At 39.6% G+C, this 26,865-nt stretch overlaps 1 protein-coding gene across 2 annotated transcripts in view; it reads left to right on the top strand.

The window, feature by feature from the left end:
- LOC121734376 (protein groucho-like) overlaps positions 1-26,865 on the top strand; it is a 62,976-nt gene extending 36,111 nt beyond the window's left edge. The window contains exons 7-17 of one of the 2 annotated variants that reach the window (XM_042124949.1): positions 2,563-2,588; positions 18,150-18,251; positions 18,833-18,954; positions 21,617-21,907; positions 22,247-22,493; positions 22,879-23,058; positions 23,519-23,679; positions 24,986-25,068; positions 25,506-25,705; positions 26,262-26,395; positions 26,433-26,865. In XM_042124949.1, coding sequence (XP_041980883.1) covers positions 2,563-2,588; positions 18,150-18,251; positions 18,833-18,954; positions 21,617-21,907; positions 22,247-22,493; positions 22,879-23,058; positions 23,519-23,679; positions 24,986-25,068; positions 25,506-25,705; positions 26,262-26,369 — 1,520 coding nt within the window. In that variant the 3' untranslated portion in view covers positions 26,370-26,395; positions 26,433-26,865. Of the gene's footprint in view, positions 1-2,562; positions 2,589-18,149; positions 18,252-18,832; positions 18,955-21,616; positions 21,908-22,246; positions 22,494-22,878; positions 23,059-23,518; positions 23,680-24,985; positions 25,069-25,505; positions 25,706-26,261 lie in introns of both variants that reach the window. The other variant, XM_042124948.1, reaches the window with a different exon arrangement.

Raw genomic sequence — 26,865 nt, 5'->3', positions numbered from 1 at the left:
ATGGATCGGTGACATCTATGGCCCTCGATATCGAGTATGAGTGAGTCGTTTCCACGAATTTGTCTATTGGCCTGTTTGTTTGGCTGGGTAAACGAGCTGCGTAAATGTCGCCTTGTTTTTTCGTATATCATGCTGATTTTCTATGATTTCATTTCGGCGAAGATCCGGGTCGTCTTTTAATATCACGGCGGGTAAACACTCGTATGAATTAGTACGGTCAATTGACCGTCATAAATTGTCCATTGACCTAGGTGACTAATGGATGCTCATATCGCCGAATCCATTCGAATGGAAAAGGTGAACAATGTATACGCCCCTTTTGCGACTACATCAAAGCACATACAAGGGACACAGACGTGACTAGAATATTCACCCCGGGAGTTTCTCCCCACGTGGATGCTACGTATGTAATTTCACAAGCTTAATTATAATCTTAATATCAACGTAAACAAAAATTCGTCGAATATAAACAAATTAAATAAAAAGTTGAAAGTGTTGAGTAAGTAATCCCCGGGAGTGAAGCGGCAGCGCGCCACAAATGAAAATGTTACACGGAAATGGATTTGGAAGCCGCCCGTCGCTCCGGTTAATTACAAAAGCAAGCGGTAATCTGCGCTCCGGGATGTTCCGGCTTAGCGGACCCCACTCCCCCCGTCTCGGCCCCCGGCCCCCGCCCCGGCCCCCGCCTGCCACTTCCCCGGCTAATTTGTGCCATTATCGGTGTACTGATGTAAGAGTTACCGCGCGGCCCCCACCGCCCGAGCGCCCCGCGCCCAATTAATTATTCCTGGCTGGTGTGAGCTTCGCGTGTTTTAGTCAATTAGTAAAGTAATTTTGCGGGTGACTTGAGTGTGTCGTCGGCCGACTGAGCTCGCTTTGAATGTCTCTTTTGTACATAGTTAGATATTTAAATTGGTACATAAACAACGCCGTGATTTGCGTCTTTATGCCCGTGGGTACGGTTTGGTTTATTACGACGCTAGAATGTTGTACGGTTGCGAAATATGGAATATAAACGAAGTGTATTTTAACGAGAACACTAAGCGATTAGCGGCTAATAACTAATATAATGTATGTTCAATTGTTCATGCAGAATTATTGTTATTCATTCTGAACTACCTGAAGATAAGATTTATAATCTTTTGTGCTTTAAATAACAAATGAATATTATAAATACCTACTTGAAATAACACGATCCTATAATTTAAAATCTATTATAATACTCTTGATACTCTCTACTTAAAAAGGCGGCCCCTAATCGGTACATTAACAAACAAAAGTGTTATTTAAATTAATCAGTGCACATTAATATGTAAGATCCAGTCATTAGGTATGCGCTCACATGTATAATTACGATCCGTCCGTCTGCGCTAAGCGGCAAGATAGCCAATAATTAGGGCTATTTAATTTAATTAATGCAGTGCATATGCGTGCACATACGCCGTAATATATGCGCATAATCACTAGATTGTTCCATCGCTTACAGCCTGCATTAATCCGAGATAACGCCTTTGATGTATCCCCATATAATAACCGAATAGTTCGACTATTTTGGAGAGTTATGCGTTTGCTAATGTCGGACCTATTAAATTAGAATATTAATTTGGTAGCGCAATGAGCATGTTAAGTGAGGTTGGAACTGTAATTTTGTCCTGTTGGTAATATGGCTTAATGTTTAGATTCGTATACAATGTTATCTACTTATTAGTGTTATTGGTTTTCAGTTAATTCACAATTTATATTATGTACCAACTACCAATGTTAGTACATATACCAAAGTCCCAAAGCGACTCATTGTTTATTTTCGATAATTTGTGGCTTCGCCACAAATCAAACAAGCGATTACGAACGTGAATAATCTCTTTATGTGGCAACGGATTGCCCATGATCACTTCGAAATCATTTCGGCAGTTATGGTTATCCATCATGGCCAAACGTGAAGAGCCTTTACGTGGCTGATTACAAATTGCATTAAAAAGAACTGTCAAAAATATTAACAAACAGTTTATAAATTAGCATCGTTACCGGTAGCGCGGTAGAGTTAGTTAGGGGGGCGTCAGCCGTCAGCTAGAATATTCAACGAGCGAGCACAACTCTTACAAATTAATTATTACATTAGCCTTGCATCTCGTCTGTAGATCAACGTTAAATTATATAAACTGTGTTACCCGCGGCGTTTGCAGTTCAGTTACAAGCGCCATCTTAATTTAATTGCATAGTAATTGGCAAAAACAACGTTATCAATTCTAATTGAAGAAGAGACAAAGTAATAGTTTTTCAATGGAAATCGTTCATTTTATCCGTAACTGTCAGTGTTTCTATTCATTCTCATTTCTTCAGTTGTCATATTTTATGAAGGAGTAATTAAATACTAATAACTTTACTATTAAATCTATTAATAACTGTAAATGGCTCAACCGACGAGGCGCGACAAATCTCTACATTAATATATGTAGAACGTCCATATGTGTATAAAATTTTGTGACAAACCTCGTAATTTGTAGCTTCGACTATATTTCAGTATATTTTCCATTACATTAACAACATTTCCCTCGGTTACAGGTATCAGTTCAGCGGAGGAGAGACATGTAAGTACATGTGTTAATAAAATATTGCTAAAAAATTCCCACCGAGCTGCCTTTTGGAACGTGGAGTTGTGCTTCAACGCGTTGATTTCATAACACGGCCCTGAAGCGAGTGGGTGGTAGTATTACTCCCCGTAGGGCTGCCACGTGCTAATTAATTTTTATTTCACACGCTGTGGGATTTGGGAAGCTCTATCAAAAAGTCCAAACCTCTATCTAGGCGTAGGCACACCGGCAGTCCAACCAAGTTTGAGATCATAGAAGTGCTAGGCCGTGTAATATTATAAGACCATTGTGGTACTGCCACTTTTGACACCCTAATTACTCAAAAACTATTTCATATAAACGTGTTCGTTTTTAATATACAGATAATAGGTAGAGATTTGCCTCTAAAGCCTAAAGTGGTGGGTGTAAGGAAAACCGATGAAAAAAAATAGGATAAGTTATGGACCTTTGTCTCTATTAGCGCCCTTCCCCGTCCAGATTAAATTAAATAATTAAGCTTAAATAAACAAAGGATACTAACGCTTTACGCTACTAATTTAAAATCCATTTAATTACTGCTTGCGATAACGTAAAACAATGAAACGTAAATTGTGTAATATTTTTGTACTTGCTAGGATTAAATATTTTGTACTTAATAGAGTCTATACTCTACAAACACCTATGTGTTACACTTTACGAGCATATACTCTGCCTACACCTATGTTTGCAATGAATTTCTGTTAGGCGTCAAAGGTAGAAATTAAAGTATACTTTATATAATAACAGTCTCCAAGGAGCGGTGAAAATTACAGGGTGGTAGGCGCTAGTTACATTTAAAAAGTCTTTTTAATTACAAGTTGTACCGGTCTGCGTGTTACTTCTTTTTAATTCTCTTTAATTGTACCGTACAGTTTTTTATTAACGCCACCTCGTAATTGTAGGTTTTTATATCTCACACTCGTGTAATATTGAAGTGTAATTTGTAAATCAATAGTTTTTCTTGGCAAAATTCTTTTAAGCTTCTCAGTCATCACATACGTATTTCTTCGGCCGTGTTTCCTTTCAAATAGCTACTCGGTATACAAAATGAATGGCTTAAACGTTGAATGCGAGAAAAAATTTTGTTTGCAATAAAAATATTTCTTTAAAAGTGCAATATAAAAAGGAAGTGTGAACTCAACCCTGCGGTGAAGAGAGCTCGGTCGCGAGTGCGTCGTTTGCGAGGTGTTGCGAATGTCGGCTATCGTGCTGCCGGGGGGTTGACCCCCTACCCCCTCACGGTGGGGTGGGCTCCCCCCCTTGTTCGCCTCAACGCAGCGGCGCACCGCACAGATGTGCCACCGATACAACTACCATATTCAAACCGTTCGCAAATTTATTGCTGCATTTACTTCGCTGCCAGTTTTTCGTCCAAAAATTAACTTGAGTTGACTTGATTTTCTTATTTTCGCTATTGTCGTTGTTATCATTTGTACAATATCTTAAGTCAGAAGTTAAGGCCGAAATAAAATTGATAGTTAAGTAATAAATATATAGACTTTTGTTCAAATTCCAAAGAAGCATAGGAACACAGGTAACTTAGTAGTACTAACCATTAAAACAGGTAATGTCACTTAGCGACGCGTTATGTCAAATCCCATGGTATAGTTTTTTTATAACTTTGCTGTCGAAATATCAAATGCAAAACAACTTGTAAGTAACATGATAATATTGAAATCAAAATGGAAATCGATGTCATTGTTTAATATCGAAACACTGGAGGTACACGCTCTCTATTGTCGAAGTTTTACAAAGGCGTTGTAAGTTCGAAGACAAGACTCGGAAATCCTACACAGAATTTGAATATGGTAAACCTAGTCACTCTGCGAGCGAAATGCAAGCGAATCGATACAGGCACCCCTTCATAACGTTGCATTGTCTTTGTTGTCTAACCTACTTCTATTTCACGTATTTTGACATAGCAATTTAGTACAAATTTACAAAACGATTCAGCAAATAACGTTATGCAATTCACTAACTATTGTTTACGTACTGTGGTTACTGTACAATCGATAGAGCTGACATTTACTTACTGTTTGAATAAGTTACAATAATGGTTTGGAGTAATGAGGCATAAGTAGATTACGCAGCAATTTATTATTAAGGAAGCGTTTATTCGACTTCCAAATAAAATTACTTTGACGTACCGTGTACGGTTGTCTATTTTCTTTAAACGATCATCTTTCTTGGACTCAAAGTATTTTAGGTACCCATCAAAATCAGTTCTGTGGCTCAGGAGGAAAGAAGTTACCGACAGACAGGCTTTGCAATTATACTATTAGTACAGTTTTGCCTTGAATCCTAATCAATGTTGTATTTCCTTAAAAAAACTTGATGCGTAAGAAATTGATAAATTGTTATGAATTATGATAATAACACCGTTTATTTCCATTATAGTAACTGTGCTCACTCACAAAAAAAAAACAACCGTAAAACCAAATAGATACAAAATTACTGGCGATTTGATGAAACAATTTCGGATAACTGTCTAACGCACTTAAAAGTTATTTTACGTCGAAGTTGCTTCGAGAGTGGTCCTTATGTTGGGGGGGATAAGGGTCCTCTCAGAGGTGGAATAACTGTGAACGGTGTGTAAACGTTGGCGCGCGCCAAGTTGGGCTGTGACCCGGATAGCTCGTGTTAACAATCTGCTCACGGAGCGGGGTTTACACAGTCTTAGGCCGAGTGTGCGCTGCTATCACGCTACTGTAACGGGATTGTTACAGCATGATTTAACAGAATCTACGCTCGCTGTAACAAACCAGTAACTGCAACATCAAAGCCTAAGTTTTATGCTGTTTTTGATACTAGAGTTAATCGATTCAAAAGGGTTATTGATTATTTTTTTTAATTTGGCAAAACCATTTCTACGAGCTTTTGTGGTGGAGAGTAGAGACATGTGTCTTTTGTGTCAGAAGAAGATTGATCTTCAGTAATATTGTATCCGTTTGAAATCGCTGTTTAATTTACTTGTAACTCTGTATATCATTTTACGTTAAAGTAAACGCACGAACGACGGAAGCGCCTTAATAAAGTTTACATAAACCGCGGCCAAAGTGTCAGGTTACCGTCGACGCGCCTCGCCCGATGTTTTCACACAAATCACGGAGCTACCGTTGCTCGTTTTATATTCGTCAAATGTACAAACAATTCCACTTTCGAGTTCCCCCAGCGAGAAATCGAGCTCGTCTCGATCTCGTTTGTAACATAATAGCCGCCCTTTCGCTCGCCGTCAAATCGCGCCTAATATTCAATTTAGTACCGAAAACCACACAAAACTGCCCGAAGGTTCATTACGGTGCGTATTCTTCCTCCTCCCCCACACCCTCGAGTGGAAAACTCGGAGGGCGCTCAACCTTGTTTAGCATTCTTCGCGACTTTATTTAAGAGATGCCCTAAACATTACGGATGCCTTATGGATCATTTCGCTCGAGTAACATCTGAGCCCAGTACCGACTCTATTATTTAATGTAATATTAAATCAGCTTCGTTCCTTGTTCGATCCAGTCCGTTCCCTATCACAGTAATAATATACACTTTTCATGCACTCATCGTTTCCTATTAGCAAAATTATCAGCAAAATTATATTTTTATGAAATATAAAATAACCATTGTGATTGGTCAAAAGTCTGAATATCAATTTGACGTTTGACTAAATAATTATGTCATACACGACATTAAGGTGCTCCCTGACCGACGAGCATTCACGTGTAATGTAACACTAATGATTCGACTTTGAGCATTACATTACAACACTACCTCCCTGACTGACGAGCATTCGCGTGTAATGTAACATTCGACTTTAAGCATTCCGTAGCTAGATATTATACACTGTATCATTACAAGGTGTGCATTGTAATGCTTGGCTCTCCTCCCTCACTGATGACTTTGTAACGTTACATTACAAGCGAATGCTATCGGTGAGGGAGCTGCACCTTTAGTCAAATGTATTTTGCTGTTCGATAGAAAACGGAATCGAACACGCCACGAAACTGTATTATTACATTATTATTATTGCGTTATAACCTCCTCCTTTTTGGAAGTCGGTTAAAAATAGCAAAATAGGGGTTATGAGCCCCTGCGTCGTAATTTCGTTTTTCCGGCTGCGTAAATAAAATCTTAATTTAATTACCGTTTAATTATTCTCTCGTCGGGGCTGTTGCCTGTCGGGGTCGCAGGGTACGTAGGTAGCGCGACAGCCCTCGCAATTTATTTCTCGAGACTTCTTAATTAGAAAGAATGGCCACTTGTAATTATTAAGACGCCCCAAAGTGAAACAGATTTCGAGATGGTTGTTTACGCCGTCTTTTTCGTTTTAACTGCAGCAATAAAATTAATTACGTAAACAACCTTATCCTTTTGTATTTTATTACCTTTTTACCATCTTCGGTGGAGTAATTTTGATACCTTCATTGTTTGAAGAACAAATTAAACTTTATTGTTTTCTCGTGTAAAGAAAAATTAGAAACGAAACAATTATTGTACTCTGAAGTTTATTAAATTTTTGTACAATATCGAATCCGTGGCTTTGCTCGTTTACTACACAGGCTATTTCCTTGTACCAATCTTGTATTTATTGAAGCGTGAAAGTAGATATGCATTCAATTTCATTCGCTACATGTATGTTTATAGTACAGAAATACAAAAATCTTAAGCATGTATGTATAAAGTATAAACCAGAGTTATATAGTAGACACACAATGTTTTGTCCTTGTTTGATACGCTACTATTGAAGGGACTGTCTTTGTCTCTCGTGTCGTTTTGTGTGCCACACAAAGACAAGCTGATGATGGTCATTGGTCATATTTCGCTGTGCCAATATTATGTTTATCCGTAGTGAGTAGTGACTAGTGTACCTATATCTCTATAATAGGTATAGAGTAATTTCTCTTTAAAGGGGTTTAACATAGTTCAATGTTCATGTAACAGTTAACACCGATATGGTGGCATAGCCATGTCTCGAGGTGCGGCTTTGTCCCTATCGATTGAGGCAGGCTTGATCGAATCGTCCGCCAGCCGCAGCCACCCCACATTACACTACACCGCTCACACTACACACACTGACACTACAGTACTACACTATAAAACTGACACTACATTATACAACATAAACTACATACTACATAACGCCCGCGACTGATTTAAATACACCGCTCGCCGCATGTTGTGGGTGTAAAAACATGACCGCGCTGTGTAAATCACAAAAATGGAACGTGTTTTCGTGTGGACTAAATTGGTCAGCTTTAATACGCTTAATTGATTAATGCTCTACAGCTCGATTATGATAAATTATTGTCTAATGATATTATAATTTATAATTCAAAATTTATGAGCTTAATGATAATGCTATAACAAATCTGTATTAGACAAACCTACGCTGTGCTTATAAAATTGACCGTTATAAATACAAAAAATGTAGTCATTTTTTATCAAACAGATGAAATAATATTTTGTGACTAAAACTAAATGGCATTCTGACAGAATGCGCATCCAAAACGCGTGTAAAGGTAATCACCGCAAATGAAAAGGCTGGAATTTTCCAGTATCCAGCAATCACGATGGTGGCTTATCCATTCATTGTTCCACGGATAACCTGGATAACCAGGGATCGGTAACGTACAAGGACAACGATATGCCATGCCTATGTACCAGGGATGTCGCAAACGTTTCCATACTCTACTATTAAAATATGTTTGGATTTAAATCTTTTATTTGAGTGCTAAATATAGTTGAAAGTACAAATAATTTAAAAATAGCCAGCCAGTTTGGACCATTATGGTGCATGAATTTATAACATTAAGCACAAATAAATAAGACATCATCAATCAAATTGTCCTTAAATAAAGGCGTCTAGAACCGCTTTTAAATAATTGAATGTACGAACTCTATATTCGCGTCTTTAAGCAGATTTTGGCGTCGGTTTTTACGGTTTGTGTTTGCAACATCCTTGTGAATATTGCACATCAATGCACTCGGTACACACAGATTCAATATTCGAAATGAAATATTCAATATGTACGCGCTTTCACTGATTTAAATCGTCGTATCATATGCAGCGAACATCTATCTTTTATTCAGCCAATGCTTATGATATTTATACGTTTGAGTGATGAGTTTTTGCATAATGTTGAAAATTTATTAAAAATATTGCAGCACAAATACCCGATTTCAGCAAATGGGTAGCGCTAAATTTTTCTTCGTAATAATATCTCTCATATCGTTACGCTGCGTACAATTATTCAAGGCTTGCTCTCTTTATCTATCATCTGACATTTCCAATGTGTCAAACAAAGGCAAGTAGATGTTATTTATGTAAACATTTTTATTAGTTAGTTACTTCTATCCTGGCATAAAACTTCCTATTAGATGCGATTGGCGATGTTATGCGATAGATCCAATTTCGACACAAAAACGTTTGAAGTATAGTTACATTTGTGACGGAATGCTGAAAACTCGAGCCAAGAAAAGCAAATCGTAAAGCTATGGATTTTCTGTGGGTATCTTCTGGTCGTTGACTCGTATGTCGATACCGTACATACAAGTTTAAAACTTTAGAAGCTATATTAGCTTTAAAGCTTTCGTCTAAGAAACTTTTTCATCTTAAGCTTTGTTTAATTATGAAAAATCGTTAACATGTGATGATTATTTAAAATGTAGCAAAAGCGTAACAAGTAATTAAAATATTTTAATGCCTTGAGAAAATATAAGATTATAACTCAGTCTTTTACTAAACAATATTATGTTCTTTGGAAAATGAATATACATTCTTTTACCGTCATATTATTGAGATGAAAATAAAAATATGTACTTCAAAAAGTGTTTATGGGTACACCTACGTGCAAAAAAACTTGAACCTTCGTTATATAACCATAATTGAAAATGCTACTATATTGCCTTTAACCGCGACACTTGAGTCCATGGTCAATGATCGTTTGTGGTGTATGGCCCGCATGTGGGGTCCGACACGAACCGGTCAGCCTCTTAACACCTGATTACTACTGACACACATTGTAACGACTTATCTCTATTCATGTTTTATATCTATTTATTGGTTTATTTTGATTGATTGACTACTTTAACGTATTAACGAGTAATGTTTTTTGTTAGAGTTAAGTATCGGAATATTTAATCCCACCAAAACATGACATGTAAAAGTAGCCAAGCAAAATATTGCATAGCTATTCCATACTTCTGTCCGTAAAAAGTTTTCAGATCACATTCAAGCCAAGCTTAAACAAATTAAATCTATTGATCCATTTACTGGATGTTGATTTAAATTACAAAATAAGTTGAAGAACTATTAAAACGCTAAAACATAAAGTTGAAGAGCTTTATGTTTTAGCGTTTTAATACTGGTGAAACAAATTAAATCTATTGATCCATTTACTGGATGTTGATTTAAATTACAAAATAAGTTGAAGAACTTATTTTGTAATTTAAATCAACATCCAGTAAATGGATCAATAGATTTAATTTGTTTCACCAGTATTAAAACGCTAAAACATAAAGCTCTTAAGAGGATTCCACACCGCCGTTTTTCCATACAAACGTTGTCCCCTGTTTCCTCCCTGGATAATGCCGGTAGAGTTATGATTTTTTTCCTAAATATCTATGGCCACTATTAGCATGTCCCTATGTTTTCCTTTTTTTCATAATTTTATTATTAAAAAAGATAAGAACGTCCAAAAACCCAAAAAAAATGCCAGATTCTCCTCTGTGTTCAAACACCCAGAAAACAAAACTGGCTAAAATATACAAAAAAAATAAAACATAGGAACACAGCTCAAGCCTTGTTTTAATTCTTAATGAAAAAAGTACTTAAATCGGTTAAGTTTTGGAGAAGGAATCAGCGGACAACGAATCGAAGATTTTCTGTTCTTTTATTAGAACTTTTGTCGTGTTGTCTCTATCGCGCTCTGCGGTGGGAGACTTGAGATTGGTGAGACAGCAATACATTTTCAAATACCTATTTTCAATTTCTCTCGCCCCTGGTGTATCCTCTTAAAGTATTAGCTACTAGATGCTACTAGCTACTAATCTAAACTGGTATAGGTAATAACTAATAAGCAATACTCAAACTCTACATTCTTTTGCTCTCTTTTAGGACTGTCTTTTTAACCCATGAATCCCCAAGCAGCAGCCGGCTGCTGCATAATAATTGAAAATCTATTGTGTCTGCTGGAGGTCTTAAAAAGATTTATCATAAATTTTCATTAACACTCCAAATATCGCAACGGAATTCGCAATACTCTAAACTCAAGTCAATTATAACGGCACAAATTGAGTTTATTCTAATTACGCTTAGATATTAATATAATTGTGATGTTCCCGCGGCCGCGTCTTCCCCGTTTGTCTCAATTAGCCCGACGGGGCCCGGGGCGGACTGCACTCGGGGTAATTGTACATAACAATAAAGTGCGCACTTTGTTCTGCCTCAAGTGTACTAAAAAGCTTTACTGTACTTTTATGACGCAGGTTTAATGTGCTAAGTATTTTAACACTAGTGCGATTAATGTATGTGTGAATTGAGGATTTTAAAAAATAACCCTGAGAATGTCCAGCAGTAAAAGAGTTGATTATGATGAATTATTGCTAAGAATAATCTCGTTCTCGTTCAAACTAAAAAAAAGTAAATCAAATTGGTTTGGACTTTGGATGCTACAATGCCTCAAAAAAACATACAGACAGACACGTCAAACTTATAACACCCTTCTGTTTTACAAACATTAATAAACATGGGAAAGCAATCTAAAATAATATAAAAACAGATTCGAGAGATTTTAACCCTATGCAGGCCGGAGGGTAAACAAAATTGCCATTAAAAATAATAAGGGGTATTAGTGCTCGCATTTGGGGATCACGGAACATTAGGGTAAGTGGAACGAGTGAATCAGGTAACCCCAGATCACGGTACGTCACGTGATTGCGGTTTTTGGATAGCTTCACGTAAATATTAGATTATTAAAGGGGTAGCTGTACAAACAAACGGATATATAATTATGTACGTAGATAATTTACGATTAACAAACTAATTTGTTAGTGGAAAGTGCAAAGTTTCACTTGTTTGTAATGCATACTAAATGTGTATATAATATATCGTATATTATGCGAGAATGTGTGTCTTTTACCACTTTACTCTTAAAGCGCTAAACTGATTTAGGTGTTCAGCATGGATGTATCAAGCCTCCTACATAAATAATTTATACTTTAAGTATAAATTATATAAATAGGAGGAATACATTGATCGATGTAACTTCTCCATCGCACATATGCGAGCGTGTTATGTCGAGTGATATTCGGTAGCGGCATATATCGGCAGGCTGACGGGTCGGGAGTCAAGTCGGGTACAATGTGGAATGTGCAGGTCTTGTTCAACAATGTGGGGAGCGCGGCGTGAACCGACACACGACCTCGCATGCGGCCGTCGCAGTGTTAAGTGTTCTCGAAGCGTCTACGACCTGCGTATACGAAGAAAACTTTATGTGCACAGCTGGAGCCTGATTTTCAAGCGTCGAATGTCGTCTTGGTCGCAGTATTTTACGAGAATCAGGCCCCAAGCTATAAAATTTATTAATCAAATCTCGCATGTATTTACACTGGCCTCCTGCACCGAGATTACATCATAGTGTTTTTGTATTCACGATACAAGTATATTCAGTGGCGTACTCGGAACCGAGTCCTATGCGAGGCGCGTTCCTTTCGTGCTTATCGCACATTTACATATGCTCCGCCCGCGCCCGCGCCGTGCTCGAGCATTGAAAATGTTTCATGAATAAATTTGTAATCCAATTCCGAGCTTAACTTTTCACTGCATCGATACACGCGCAATAAAACCGCTAATGAATCCGCGAGAGCCGTGGTCCGACGATTCGTCATAAAAGTCGCGACTCGCAGCCCTTTTTCGAGTTCCCTCGTTACGGGCTAAGACGAGAATCATTAGGAATTAAATTTCCCCTTTCATTAGTCCCTCAACCCTCGTATAATTCCGGACGCGGAGCAATAACAATATAAATCCCCCGTCGCGCCGAGCGGGAGATTAAGGCTCGTCTCGACCCTAATTTAGGGCTGCCCCCGCCCGGATTAACGGGGTGCCGGAATCCGCCAGGGTTGTCGCCGCGCGCAAACTCGTTACGTGTTTAATGTTCTATTGACGGGCGACGAGGGACACTCGAGCCCGCCCGGCGCCAGCTGCGAAGGCCGGACCGCTCCGGTCTCCGGACGATCCGGCAGAATTTTTACGACTGCAAAGTTATTTATTTTTTAAACGCACGGAGGTCGCAGCGCAGCCGGGTTTATATCTGACTATGAGCACGTCCTTGACGTTAATAAAACGTTCGTAAAATAAGCAATTCCCATTTTACACGGCTATCATGCTCACTTCTTTTTTGTACGTGAGCGGCGTGCACATCGCCTAACTCGGAGATAAAATATTTTATTTTCAACGTCTATTTTATAGCGAGCAAATAGAGGGAAAAAAATATTTTGCATGAAACTCAAAACATTGATCAACTTACAACAACATACAACTCGAGGCTCGCTTTAAACTTTCGTGTACCAGTTGTGTAAAACCATCGGGTCGAAATCGGCGGGGGCGAGTACGGGTTCAAATCACAAATACAAAATGAACGCTGACAAATTAATATTCGTAGTGTAGTCGGGGAGCCGGGAACGAATTGTTTATCCCGGCATTAAGCCGCGGCGGGAGTGTCGACGCACATATTGCCGTCTCGGGGGACCACGCACCCTGCCTACGGAGATCACGATTAAATCACTTGGCATTTGTCAACACACCTCGCGCTAGGGCTGCCAAGTGCCAACGAAATTTTATTTTGTTTATGTTTTTACATTAATTTTCTCATAGAACGTTACTATTCACTTATAGATAAACTCAACTTACAATTTAATGTATTTCATGATATTATAGTTTCAAAACGAACATTTGTAATGCTTGAGAAAATAGTGTTCAAATTGCTCATTAAAAAGCAAGAAAGCCCGGAACTATAAAACAGTATAATATTATATTCCAAAAATATAATTTTACCTACTTAAGTGTCGTTTTTTGTGCCTTAATTAATAGTGTAAAATGTATGAATAATTCCGAAATTACAACAAAATTTACAATGTAACATAATTATTTGTGAATTAAAAAGATAATATATTTTAATTATGACTTCTATGTAAATTTTGCATACATATTCAAGACTTTAATTACATGCATTATTACACAGTGAGTAGCGTTATAATTGTTACAAAAAACACGATTATTTCGGTAACGTAAAAAACATGTTCATTACAATTCCGTCGACTTAAATTGAGTTAGTCAAACTGTAAAGGAATCTCACTTTATAATCGCTAACATCTCAACGTATCTTAGCAATTTTCCGAGCGATTAGAAGCGAGTCGCAGCTCGATCCAACGCAATTTATTTAAGTAATTCCCGAAGCTCGTACGTATTAAAATTTTCGTCGCGACCACAAAGTAGACGCTAACACAAAATGAAAGTCGTCGACGCTCGAGGGCCGCGTAGTTTCGAGGGGAGTTCGCAGAAATACTCTCGGAATTTTGAAACGGCGGATGAGTTTCCCAAGTCAACTCAATTATCGTTTTAATTAAGGCGCTGCCGTGCCACGTGACATTTGTTTGCGTGCGTGAAAGCGATCTCGCCGCCCCCGCCGCCCCCTCCCCTGCCCGCGACCGCCCCCACCCCGCCTGTTAATTGTACTAATTACTCTTGTAATGGTGTAAGGGTGGAGATTGCTTATCGACGTTCCCTTATATTTGTAACACATTTACCTTTATTTTAACGGTTCCATTTTAATATAGAAATGTTATCTATTCATTTGTATTTCGCACCCCAACAGGGTGGGTCGTTGTTTTTAATAAGTAGCTGCAGGTTTTTTTGTTAATAGATTTTATAAACAGCCGGTTTGCATGTAGTGGTAAGTGGTATTTTTAGACCTTCTAGAATATAAAGGTAGGTATCTAAATGTTACTAAAAATATAACTGCAAACAATATTACATTTCAATTACTTTCCAGTTAATCTTTCGCATGTTTTGATTCGATATTGGCAGATACCTTCCGAGGCGAATCCGATACCGGCGAAAATAGCAATTTATAGTGAAAATTTCAATAGAGCTTCCTCCCCTCGGCTCGGGGGCGATAGGGGGCGGTGCGGGGCGGGGGCGCACGTCAGGGGCAATTCGGTTATTTGAGGTCGGCAGTAAACCGAACGCAGTAAACGCAATCCACCACTCGCGACCGTAAACTTTACGAGTCACGTAAAAACGCGCTCCGCACCGCGCCCGCGCCGACGCGCTACCATAAATTTATGCTAATGTATTCTTTATAGGAGTTTAATGTGTATTCAGAAATTCCACCATTATTTATGTATTCGAATAAACCGACGAGGTTAATTTTAAAGTCGCGATGCGGGCCGTTTTACGTGTTAGCGATTAATTTTTTTTCACATTAACCGCGTGGCTGCGGCTACCGATGAATATCTTGTTTAATTGTATATAATTATGAGTTACAACGTTTGTATAATTTTCAGGGGGCGTGTGCATTGGACAGAGACCTTCGGGTGGCCATTAAACGTGTCCAATTGCTTAATAAATTAGCTCGCTACATTTTTACTCAGTAGGAATTTTAATTTGCTTATTAATATTTAGGGGAGAATTTGACACCTACTGGGGGAATGGAGCCCGGAATCGGAGCTAGGGCATCAGTTGGCAGTTGGCACGATAAAAGTAGAAAACGTCTCGTATAAATCACATAACTTCAAAACTATTACGGCTGAAATATAGTCTGAACTCAATCCTTACATTTCCGAGCGGCGGGCGGTCTATTTATCTATTTCCCCCGCTTCCGCCCCCGAGCGTCCGGTTAACCGCCCCCCTTCCGGTTAACCGGGCGGCCGGCGCGGCTAAACGGCTCGTCGCGTGACCGCAGACAATAAGCCCCGGCGGCGTTAACAGCGCGCCTGTGTGTTGCCACTTTATATGTTACGTCACGCCCCCCGGCCGCCCCGCGCCGCGCCCGCTCGCATGTGTGCACCGGCCGTGTTGTCGGAGCGTGTACTTCACAGGCGACGGATACCGACACTCCCCCGGCCCCTTCAATCCGACCCTCTGAAACCCACTCAATTGCCTTTTTCTTGAGTCCCCGCGTAATGGGATAGAGTACAGATTAACCCTAACTGTCGCGAAAATATGTCGCATCGAAATAGAGATGCAAGGTAGCATACGTATATGATACATGTTCATCGTACACAGTCCACAGAATATTGTTGCTAGTGATGGTAGGCTTATAAAAGATTAACTGAAGTTTAACCAATTAATTAGTACTTAATAAATCGAAATTAATTAAGCAACATTTACTACATTAATATATCATGATACCAATACACCGAAACGACAACTGAAACAAGTCTTATTAGTATCACTTTACTTCAACGATAAACGGCATCGAAATGACTAATCCAAATGAGCAACCCATAAACGGCGGTCGGACATAAAATCCCGCCAATACTCGGCGTGGGTCTCCCCGCTCTCCGAATAGCACTACTTGAAATTCGATATCGAACGCGGAGATTGTGTGCTCGTAAAATTAGGGCCCGACCACACGCTCCGACTAATAAAGACCGGTTCGGTCGTGCCGTTTATAAATTCCAATAAAAATGTTTATTGCTTCGTGCATATCGTAATGGCTCCGTAGGTATTACTTATTTGAATTCTACTATTCCAATTGCCTCGCCTGACTCGCCGCCATTACATTAGTACACTCGGAACACGCCACGTACCGAATAAACCATTCAATTATATTCTTTATAGTTATTGTAATTATATGAAATAGATTACGTGACTTAAACGTTTATAATATAGCTCATTAATTCAATTAGAAATTCATTTTATTTTCACTACTTGTTTTTGCTGTGTGGGTATTATAAGACCCATAAGTGGTGCTTTGAACTCTTCGTTTGAACTTCACGATTTTATCTAAATACCATCAGAGAAGTGGATTATAGGCAGGTGGCGGATCTACGTTGTTTGGTTGAGTTATGTTAAGTCAATGTGAGACGTAATCTATTGGTTGGGTTTGTCTTACTACTACCATAGAGGAATAAATATATACTACTACCAAATTACGTAGGCATGTCACCTACCTATGAATCTATTTCTCTGGTGGTACATACGGGTAACAAAGGCACATAGTTATCGGGTTATATTTATAGTAATGACGACACCGTTATTAAGGGTGTACAGATGTGATCTCGGGTCTCGGGGGCCCCGGACGACGCGGTAAGTCACAGCGGGCGTCGACAGGTTGACGGCGCACCGGCCGAATTAACAGCTCGCCACTAGCCCAGAGTTAGTAGCCTCGTAAAATTAGACCCTTACCCTTTCGCCCCGGTTGGGTACAATATCACCCGGGTACAAACCGCCCGGGTACAAACCCCGCCGGATTTCGGATTAAGCCCGCCCCATTTCTCATTCAAGATCATTTACGACGCGCCAATTTACTGCCGCCGCGCTACAATATATTGTAATGCCCGCTCAAATTATGTCCCACCATAATCTATATTGCCCCGACTCGTGTTATATACGTGACAGCCTGATATTGTCAAAGGACACGGGTCGGAATTACTCTGCAATACACAACAAATATTTCAGAAATTAATATTTCTGCGCTGAAAATATTTGTTTATTAAAACAAAAAGTATTCGATGTTACGGATTGTAAATTGGCCTAAATTAAAAAGTTATGTAACTTTTATGATATTGCGTGTTTAATTTTCATTTTAACAAAGTAATAAACATGTAAGCAATGAATGCTACGCAGCGTCTACGAGATTTTTTCGTAACTCGGTGCTACGAATCTCGTAGCAAGGAATAGATTCTCGTAGCACTATAATTATTTCAGTTTTATTTTGATTTTCTTTTAATCCTTTGATCGCGGATTCTGGAAATCTGTTGTTGTTTGGGGCTTGATGGATTAATTAGTACTCTAAAATATACATTAGGTTGTATAAATCCTGTTAATATTTTGTAAACACACATACGTATATTTTATTACTGTATTTCGTTATTCGGAGCGTTAACAGTTAACCTCGCAGCGTTAATATAACGCTGACTCCCACTCTAATTTCAGTATTCCTATAGGAGCGGGTGTATTCAAATCGCAGTGTGTACTCGGTCTGTAATGTCAACACGAGCAATTCCGAGGCCGGGCTGCCGGTTCGACACGTATATGATTATTTCATTAGTCTGTATTTGCGCGCTCATCCAAATGTTCGCCCCCTGCCCCCCCAGGTCGAGGGAGTGGCAGGGGGGCGACCACTCCCGGAGCTAATCATGCGGTCAGTTTGTTCTGCCTCAGCGTGTTTTGATATTGATATTGACCGTGCGCTCGGCTCGCTGCACGCGGATTTATTTGCGAACAATGATCGATCGATCGCCGGACGGACGTAAGCTTTCCATTAAACGTTCCGATTATGTTTGCTCGCCGACTGTTTGTTGACGTTGAATATTTCGTTGTTACAGAGGAATTCTATATCGCCGGGCGAGCGGGAGAAGTATAGGACGCGGAGCCCCGCGGAGCCCGACCACAAAAAGTTAAAAAAGGAGGAGAAGGACATGGGCCATGTGAGTTTTTTTTTGTCATTTTGTACATTCCAAAGGCCCATTTAATGAATTTTTAATGTAGAAGAAAAATGTGTACACGCTTCGTCCGCAAAATTCAAATGAAAAAGAATTTAATAACACACAGAGCATCTAATTGCCGGCCAAATATTTGTTTTGAACAAACACTCGATTTGCTCAAAATAAACATTCACAAAACGTGCTTATTTTTTGCGCTCACAAAAACATTGGCAAGCGTGTATTTAATTGTGACAACGGGCATCATCTAAGGAATTTTCTCAACTGAGGCGAGCTTCTTCTTAAGCCTACAGCTTAGTCAAAAAGAGTTGATAAAAAATTAAGGGTGCTATAGTTTCCTCGTAGCTGTGATATTTTAATGCAAAATTCTTTAGTATGGCGATAATTTTGTATGAAAATTTTATAGTTCTATTTTAATTTTTCACTTTCTGCCCTGGCTTTACGAACTTAATAAAATTATTTACTAAGTGTTCATATCGTTGTTCACGTGTCAACCCTTTCTACACTGTTAGCTATTTTTTAAAAAGAAGAAGAACCGTGGCTAATATGACGTCGTTATACTCCAGGATCTGGTGGTAGACGACGCGAGCGAGGAGCCCACGTCTCCTCACAATGGGGCGCCGTCGCCGCGCGAAAATGGCCTCGATAAACTCCAGCCCAAGAAGGAACATCCACCACATAGTCCTAGGTAAGATAGGCCTTTTTGTTGTCAATGTAATATTATAGAATTTGATTGGTAGATGGATCGACCGTGATTTGGTGAGGTTATGTCAAGCGCAGCCGACAGATCGTACCTTAATTTGGTTGAGTAATGTCAGTTCAATGTTAGTTGTTAGCTGGGTTTGACACAACCCTACCAAGTTACATAGTTCCACCATATTTTGCCTATGAATCAGTTTGTCTGGTGCAAAAAAAGTTATTTATTTAGGGTGTAGTTAGTGGTGGGGTATTTGTGCTGCGAATAATAAAAACTAATGTTCCTAAAATTGAATATGTTAGCTATGCACGAGCTTTTTAGATTTTACAGGATTAAAAAAGTAAAAAATACCTACTAGTACTAAAAACTTACGTAGCAAACGAAAAGTTACAAAGCTCACCGAGCGTAGTAAAAATATTTTTTTCTGCGAAATTTCGTACTAACTTTAAAACGTAATTTTGTAGGACGGACTGTCGGAAATGTAGGGCATATTAAAGTTAGTGTAGTAAAGTATCTACATATCGGTGTAACATGTATACGGTATTGTATAAACTGAGGTGGATGTCAGTTCCCCAGTCAACCCTGCCGGGGACTGACACGGTAATTACTTAATTAAAATTCTCAAAACTACGAATGTGGGCGCTTGGAACATATTTTTAATTAGCGTTTATGTCAGAAATTTTAACTCCATTATTTTCCAAAACTATGTAAACTAATTAATTTATTAAGGTTGGGTTGCACCAACTTAGGTTCACTCAGCCTAACTGGGCGGTAGCGGTCATTGACTCCCTGTCAAAATCTTGTCATTTTCTATAAAAACCGCGATTGACAATAAGGTGTCAGATGTTGTCAATCGCGGCTTTGTATAGAAAATGACAAGTTTTTGACAGCGAGTCAATGACCGCTACCACCAAGTTACGCAGAGTAAACCTTAACTTTAACTATAACTGTAACTATAACTTTAACTACAGAGCAAAATGTCAAATCTTTGGTTAAAGTTAAAACTGACGCCATCAACACGCCATATTTAACCATAACCATAGAGCTCGACAAGGTTTTATATGCACGTCGCGGAAAAAAAGGAACTAACGCTGTCATCATACAAAAACGCAATTTTTGACAGTTTCCTTTACCAGCAGCGCCCCCGCCCACGTTCATTTATAACCTTGTTGGACCAGCTGTCGTCTGTCAATTTCTCCGGTCAAAGTTAAGGTTAAAGTTAAAGCTAAATTTAGCCTTAGCTTTAACCATAACTTTAACTTTAACCACGCCTCTGGTGCAACCCACTCTAAATACGTCTCTTTGTTTCTCTACCCTTTTTGCTGCGTTGCGAGAATTGTAACCAAATTGTGGTTACAGTTTATTTCAATCTAAAACTATCCGGTCTAAGTCGGTATCATTTTTTATTATAAACATAATCTCATTAACTACGTGCGTGCTAAATGCGCAAACAGATTCGAAGGCATGTCTATTACGTAAATTAAGGCCGGAGCGGACTTAAAGTATGTCGAACAGTGCAAATGCTGTATAATCGTTACATCCGTTTAGGGGAAGCCTTATTTAAAGCTCGGCTACATCAGCTAGGTCATCAACTGATGAGTGTGATACGCTAAATCAATTAAAAGTGGAGGTGTGCTGTCGCGACGGGGCCGGGGCGCGGCGAGTAATAAGATTACATGTGTCAAATGCAGTGAACTAAAGTTTTATAAGAGAACAGAGTACTTAGTTAAAATATATTCGCTAGATTCGATAGCGATGATCCCATACATTTTTAACGTCTAACTTCTCTGTCGAAACTGGCAAAATATACATTTGATTTTTGATTAAGCATTCAAGGTACTTCGTTTTGCAAGTATCATGTCGCTTAGCTATGTTTTAATGCCGGATCAGGTACATTTTTGATATTATCTAACTTTGCAGTAAAAACTACTCAAAACTATTAAGTTACCTACAAGGCTTCACTCGCGAAATCGTTTACATCCTTTCCCGTGGTCTCTGTTTAAAACTGTAATAAACTTGAATGTTAAAAAATATGATTAGAATTGCTAAGTAATGAAACAAAAACTTTAATCAGTTAAGTATAACTAGCTATTTGACCGAGCTTTGCTCGGTATTCGATAAAACACGAATAAAATGTCATTTTCTAAAAAAGATTTTATATAATATAAGAATTGCTCGTTTAAAGATATAAGATTAATCAATAATATTACAGTATAGTTAGTTAACGTATAAGCCTTTGACCTTCACCTGTTCGACCTCACAGTAGCGATGTTGGCGGCTACTGACAACTGTTTAGCGGTATAACAACATGTTCACACTTATACCGACACGTTGTGCTATATTTATTTCATATTAATGACTTGTTGAATTATTATTTTATGTTTGTACAATTATGTCATGAAGTGTTAGGTGTATGCTCGTTCATCAAATGATTTTGTTAGGTTTCGAAATAAAAAGCAATTGAATCGAGATTGCAGGTTCAAATTGGTTAACTCTATATATAAGCCCGCGACGATGTTTACATAAAAACTTAAAAACTTAATTTCTATGTGATAGAGCTGTTTTTAAAAGGGGTTGTCTTATCCATGTGTAGAGCAACAATGGTTGTAGAAAATGCCAAATATGTATTAATATTAACTTCTATCAATTTCAGATCAGGCACATCTAGTAACGCATCCACACCGTCAGCGAAAAAGCTGGACGAGAAGCCCAGCACGCCCATCTCGAAGCCTGTAACCCCCACTTCGGGGGCGAGTGGGGTCGGCGCCGCGGCCCCCTTGAAGGCGGCGGTGAAGCCCCCCGCGCTACAATACCCCTACCTCGGGAATGGGGCGCACGACGCGTACGGGTTAGCGGGCTACTCCGCGAGAGCGGCGCTCGCCTATGAACCCCTACGCCCGCCCATCGGCCCTGCTGCGCTCGCGCCGATACCTGGTGGAAAACCGTAAGTATTTTAAAGGAATTTATATGGGCTTTGGTTAAATCCTAAAGACAAGACGTTCACTGCAAGATATTATGTTAATTTTGAAAACTGACATGGCGTAAGGCTAGGATTTCCATATTATAACTTATTGCTATTAGTCTACAACCGATTGCTCGCGCGAAGCAACTGTCAACTTAACAGTATTTCAACATATCAAATTTTTTAATGAATAAAGCTATGCAAACTAAATAGTGTAGTTAAACATAATGCTGAAGTCACTCCACTAAAATGTATTTTCTATTTCCCCTATCCGTTCTTCTATTTCTATCATTATTCTCACAAACTCCTTCTCAATTCCAGAGCCTACTCATTCCACGTGTCCGCCGAGGGTCAGATGCAGCCCGTGCCCTTTCCGCCTGACGCGCTAATGGGGCCGGGGATTCCCCGTCACGCGCGCCAGGTGTCAGCCCTAGCACACGGCGAAGTAGTCTGTGCGGTGACCGTATCCTCCCCCACTAAATACGTCTACACGGGGGGAAAAGGCTGCGTCAAGGTGTGGGACATCAGCCAGCCGAGCAAAGCGCCCGTCAGTCAACTCGACTGCTTGGTGAGTGGGTAACTGTCGACGACGATTTTTGACAGTTGTTTTTTTTACATGTATCTTATTGTTAACTGAGAGTCTATTCTATTTGTGTGAATAAATGAGGGTATTAAGGAACGTCTACGTTGGGCCATGATGATAATTGATAATTACTATGTTAGCCTTCGTATTAGTCCATCATAGGCCAACATGAAAAAGTTAATTTATGGTTCGATGTTTGCAAGAAAGAAATGATTAAAAATATCAATTCCTATCTTCATAACCACGAGATAACTTCTCGTCATAATACCCTCACTCGTAACATTTCTGACACTACTTTAATTTTTACTTTGTTCTATTTTTTTTTATGTTCCAACACTACCCTAAACTAAAACCGCCCTTCTCATTGCAGCAAAGGGACAACTACATCAGATCAGTGAAGCTGCTGCCGGACGGCCGGACGCTGATAGTGGGGGGCGAGGCGTCCAACCTGTCGATATGGGACCTCGCGTCACCCACGCCGAGAATCAAGGCGGAGCTCACGTCGTCCGCGCCCGCGTGCTATGCGCTGGCCATCAGCCCTGACTCCAAGGTATATTACGTTTGTTGTTTAAGACTAAACTATTAAATCAAATAATTGTTGGCTAACTAATTCACTCAACTGTGCCCGTAAACATAACTGAAATTGCTACAATACCGAAATTGTCAATATAGTCGGCAGTTCTTGCGACTAACAAACATATTCATGTAAACACACAAACTTTTACATCTACTGTTTAGAATAGTAGTTATTATAAGTTCAGAGTGTTGAATAGATTTTATGTTGATTGTATTGTTAATAACGAGAGTTTCAGACAAAACTGGACTAAATCACTTAGGGCCTGTTTCACCATTTCCTGATAAGTGCCGGATAGGCTATCCGCAACTTATCTGACAGATACTCTATAAGTGGTGAAACAGCTCCTTAGTTGTCTAAGCTGGAACGTGACACCGGCCGCGATGCATCTCATATTTTGGTATTTTTTTCTAACTCCACCTACTCCTCATTCCAGGTGTGCTTCAGCTGCTGTTCCGACGGCAACATCGCGGTGTGGGACCTGCACAACCAGACCCTGGTGCGGCAGTTCCAAGGCCACACTGACGGTGCCTCCTGCATCGACATCTCCGCCGACGGCACCAAGCTGTGGACCGGTGGACTCGATAATACTGTCAGGTGGGTACAGTAAATAATGCTCTAGAAATGGAATGATACCTGACCTGCGTATTTTTGTCAGGTTACTATCTTAACATTAACTTGATGACTAACGCCTCCGTGGTCTAGTGGTACAGGCATTCAATCCCTGTTTGCTCGCTCATAATTTGTTTTTAACCTATCAACTCCCAAACGGCCCAAGCGGGCCGCGATAACAATAGATTTCCAAGAATCCGCGATCGAATCCCCCCCCTATACCAAAGACATATGGCCCCACCCTATATAGAATCCTGGCTACGCCCATGGACTCGGAGGTCGTGGGTTCGATTCCCGCGTTGGAAACATGTTGTTTCCAAGTTTGGTTAGGACAGTGCAGGCTGATCACCTGATTGTCTGACAAGTAAGATGATCCATGCGTCGGATGGGTATGTAAAAAGTCGGTCCTGCACCTGATCTCTCGCCGGTCGTGTCGGTCTTCCGTCCCACTGGGTTATGAGAGTAAAGGAATAGAGAGTGCTCTTGTGTACTGCGCACACACTCGGGCACTATAAAATTACTCCTGCGTAGCTGGCCTGGTTTCAATGAAACCGGCCACCGTCACCGAAATCGGTGTGGGAGCTATTATTAATTTGATGTAACACATGACCCGACAAAATGTGTAAGTCTGACAGTTATTTAACGTCTCAACAAAACTTGACATAACACAAAACCAGACATAACGTCATGTAGTCGACATGTTAATAATTTATCAATTTTGTTTGTTATGTAGGAATAATATTAAAATTTTGGTCGACCGTAGTGTATGTATAATGTATATTAGTTAAGAGGATACACCAGGGGCTAGAGAAATGAAAAAAAAGTACGTGTAATATCTATAGCTGTCTCCCTTACCTCAAGCCTATACCGCAGAACGCGATAGAGACAACTGCAGAAAATCCAGAAAATCAACGATTCGTTGTCCCCTGATTCCTTCTCCAAAACTTAACCGATTTAAGTACTTTTTTCATTAAAGATTAAAAAAAGGCTTGAGCTGTGTTCCTATGTTTTGCTTTTTTTTGTATAATCTAGCCAAATCTGTTTTCTGGACGTTTGAACACAGCGGAAAATCTGGCCATTTTTTTAGGTTTTTGAACGTTCATATCTTATTTAATAATTAAATTATGAAAAAAAGAAAACATAGGGACATTGTATTAGTGGCCGTAGATATTCAGGAAAAAAATTATAACTCTACTAGCATTATCCAGGAAGGAAACAGGGGACAACGTTTGTATGGAAAAAATGGCGGTGTGGAATCCTCTTAAGTATTAAAAAAATTTATATTTTCCAGATCTTGGGACTTAAGAGAGGGCAGACAACTACAGCAGCACGACTTCAGCTCACAGATATTCTCATTAGGCTACTGTCCGACGGGTAAGCAATAATTTACTTACAATAGAAATTCATCAATCTTGGTGTGTTATATTATTTAAGAATATTCTCTGTTTTTAAAGCTAAAAGTATATCTTTACCAAATTTCATCAAAATCGGTCCAGACATAATTTATAATAAGTATTAGTATATTTCCTCTAAGCGAATTATCCAGTATTTAAATACTGTAGCTTGGGACTTCTGTGTGTTGACCAGAGGAATTACTGATACATCTGGGGCCAACCATGCGCTGTTTCCTCACTAGTAGGTATAACAAAATCATTGTCCAAGCGAGTGGCGAGTGGTATGACATTTAACCGTGTAAGATTACTTCACGATTTATAACACACACGATATTATTTCCCCAGGCGAAAAGCTAACAGTATGCAAACAGTAAAATTTCTTCTCGATTATATTATAACATACAATTCTTCCCCCAGGTGAGTGGCTTGCGGTGGGCATGGAGAACAGCAACGTGGAGGTGCTGCATGCGGTGAAGCCGGACAAGTACCAGCTGCACCTGCACGAGTCATGCGTGCTGTCGCTGCGGTTCGCCAGCTGCGGCAAGTGGTTCGTGTCCACCGGCAAGGACAACCTGCTCAACGCCTGGCGCACGCCCTACGGCGCTAGTATATTCCAGGTGGGTTACAAACTGAGTTTGAATTTCGAACGTTCGAATTTTAGAAATTTAAAAAATCGAATAACAACTTGTTTTTGTCTTCTGTCTTTGCAACAGACTATTTGAATTTCAAATCAAAAATTGACATCACTCTTGCCGTTTTATTCGAAAAATTTAAATACTTAAATAATCTTTGTCTTTGCATATAACTGGCAAATGGTGTTATTGACCACCAAAGCCCGGCACCTTTATCATAGTTTTGTGTGGACAAATTGGCCATTGCAATCTCAACGACGTAAGTTACATGTTCAGTTTGTCTGGCGTCCCGCGTCAGTCTGAGACTGACTTGATGTCAAATTGATGTCTAAAAAGTATAATAAAGAAATGATCAGTCCGTAAATCAACAGGTTAGATGTTCATTTTCGTGTCAATCTAACCAGATTCATGGTCTAACGAGATTGATGGACTGAAATGAGAAACTAAGCGTATAACCTACGTCTAACGCCTTAAGCCTCGAATGGTGAAGACATTCGATTACATCATTGTTCTCACCTCTAACGTACTCATTTTGTTTCAGTCAAAGGAATCGTCGTCAGTTCTGAGCTGCGACATCTCATCAGACGACAAATACATCGTGACGGGCTCCGGTGACAAGAAGGCCACAGTCTACGAGGTCATCTACTAAACCTGAAGTGACGTGGCCTAGCTAAAGTGAGCTGGCCTGCTAAAGTTACCTGGCCTGGCGAAGTGAGCTGGTCTGGCGAAGTGAGCTGGCCTGGCGAGTGAGCTGGAGAGTTGGCTTGTTAAAGTAATCTACCCTGCTAAAATAATCTGGCCTGCCATACTGAGCTGGCCTGCAAAAGTCATCTGGCTCGAAGTTATCTGGCCTCCTAAAATAATCTGGCCTGCCATACTGAGCTGGCCTGTAAAGTGAGTTGGCCTGAAGTGATCTAGTGGTTGGCCTAGTGAAGTGACACTACAGTGAACGATCGAACGGTGATATAGCTTTAGTATATGTATAGTAAGCCTGTATGTACTTATGCGACTTGTTTATATAGATTAGTGTGCGCGGTTTATGTTTATTTGTTGAGCGCTAGTAGTGTACGTTGACGGCAGATCTCAAGATGATTTCGTTTCAATATTGTTGTAAAATGCTCGTATTAAAAGATATGCGCAAATTA

This window comes from Aricia agestis, chromosome 15, assembly GCF_905147365.1.
Source record: "Aricia agestis chromosome 15, ilAriAges1.1, whole genome shotgun sequence".
Taxonomy (NCBI): Eukaryota; Metazoa; Arthropoda; class Insecta; order Lepidoptera; family Lycaenidae; genus Aricia; species Aricia agestis.
This window is presented reverse-complemented; position numbering and strand designations above follow the sequence as displayed.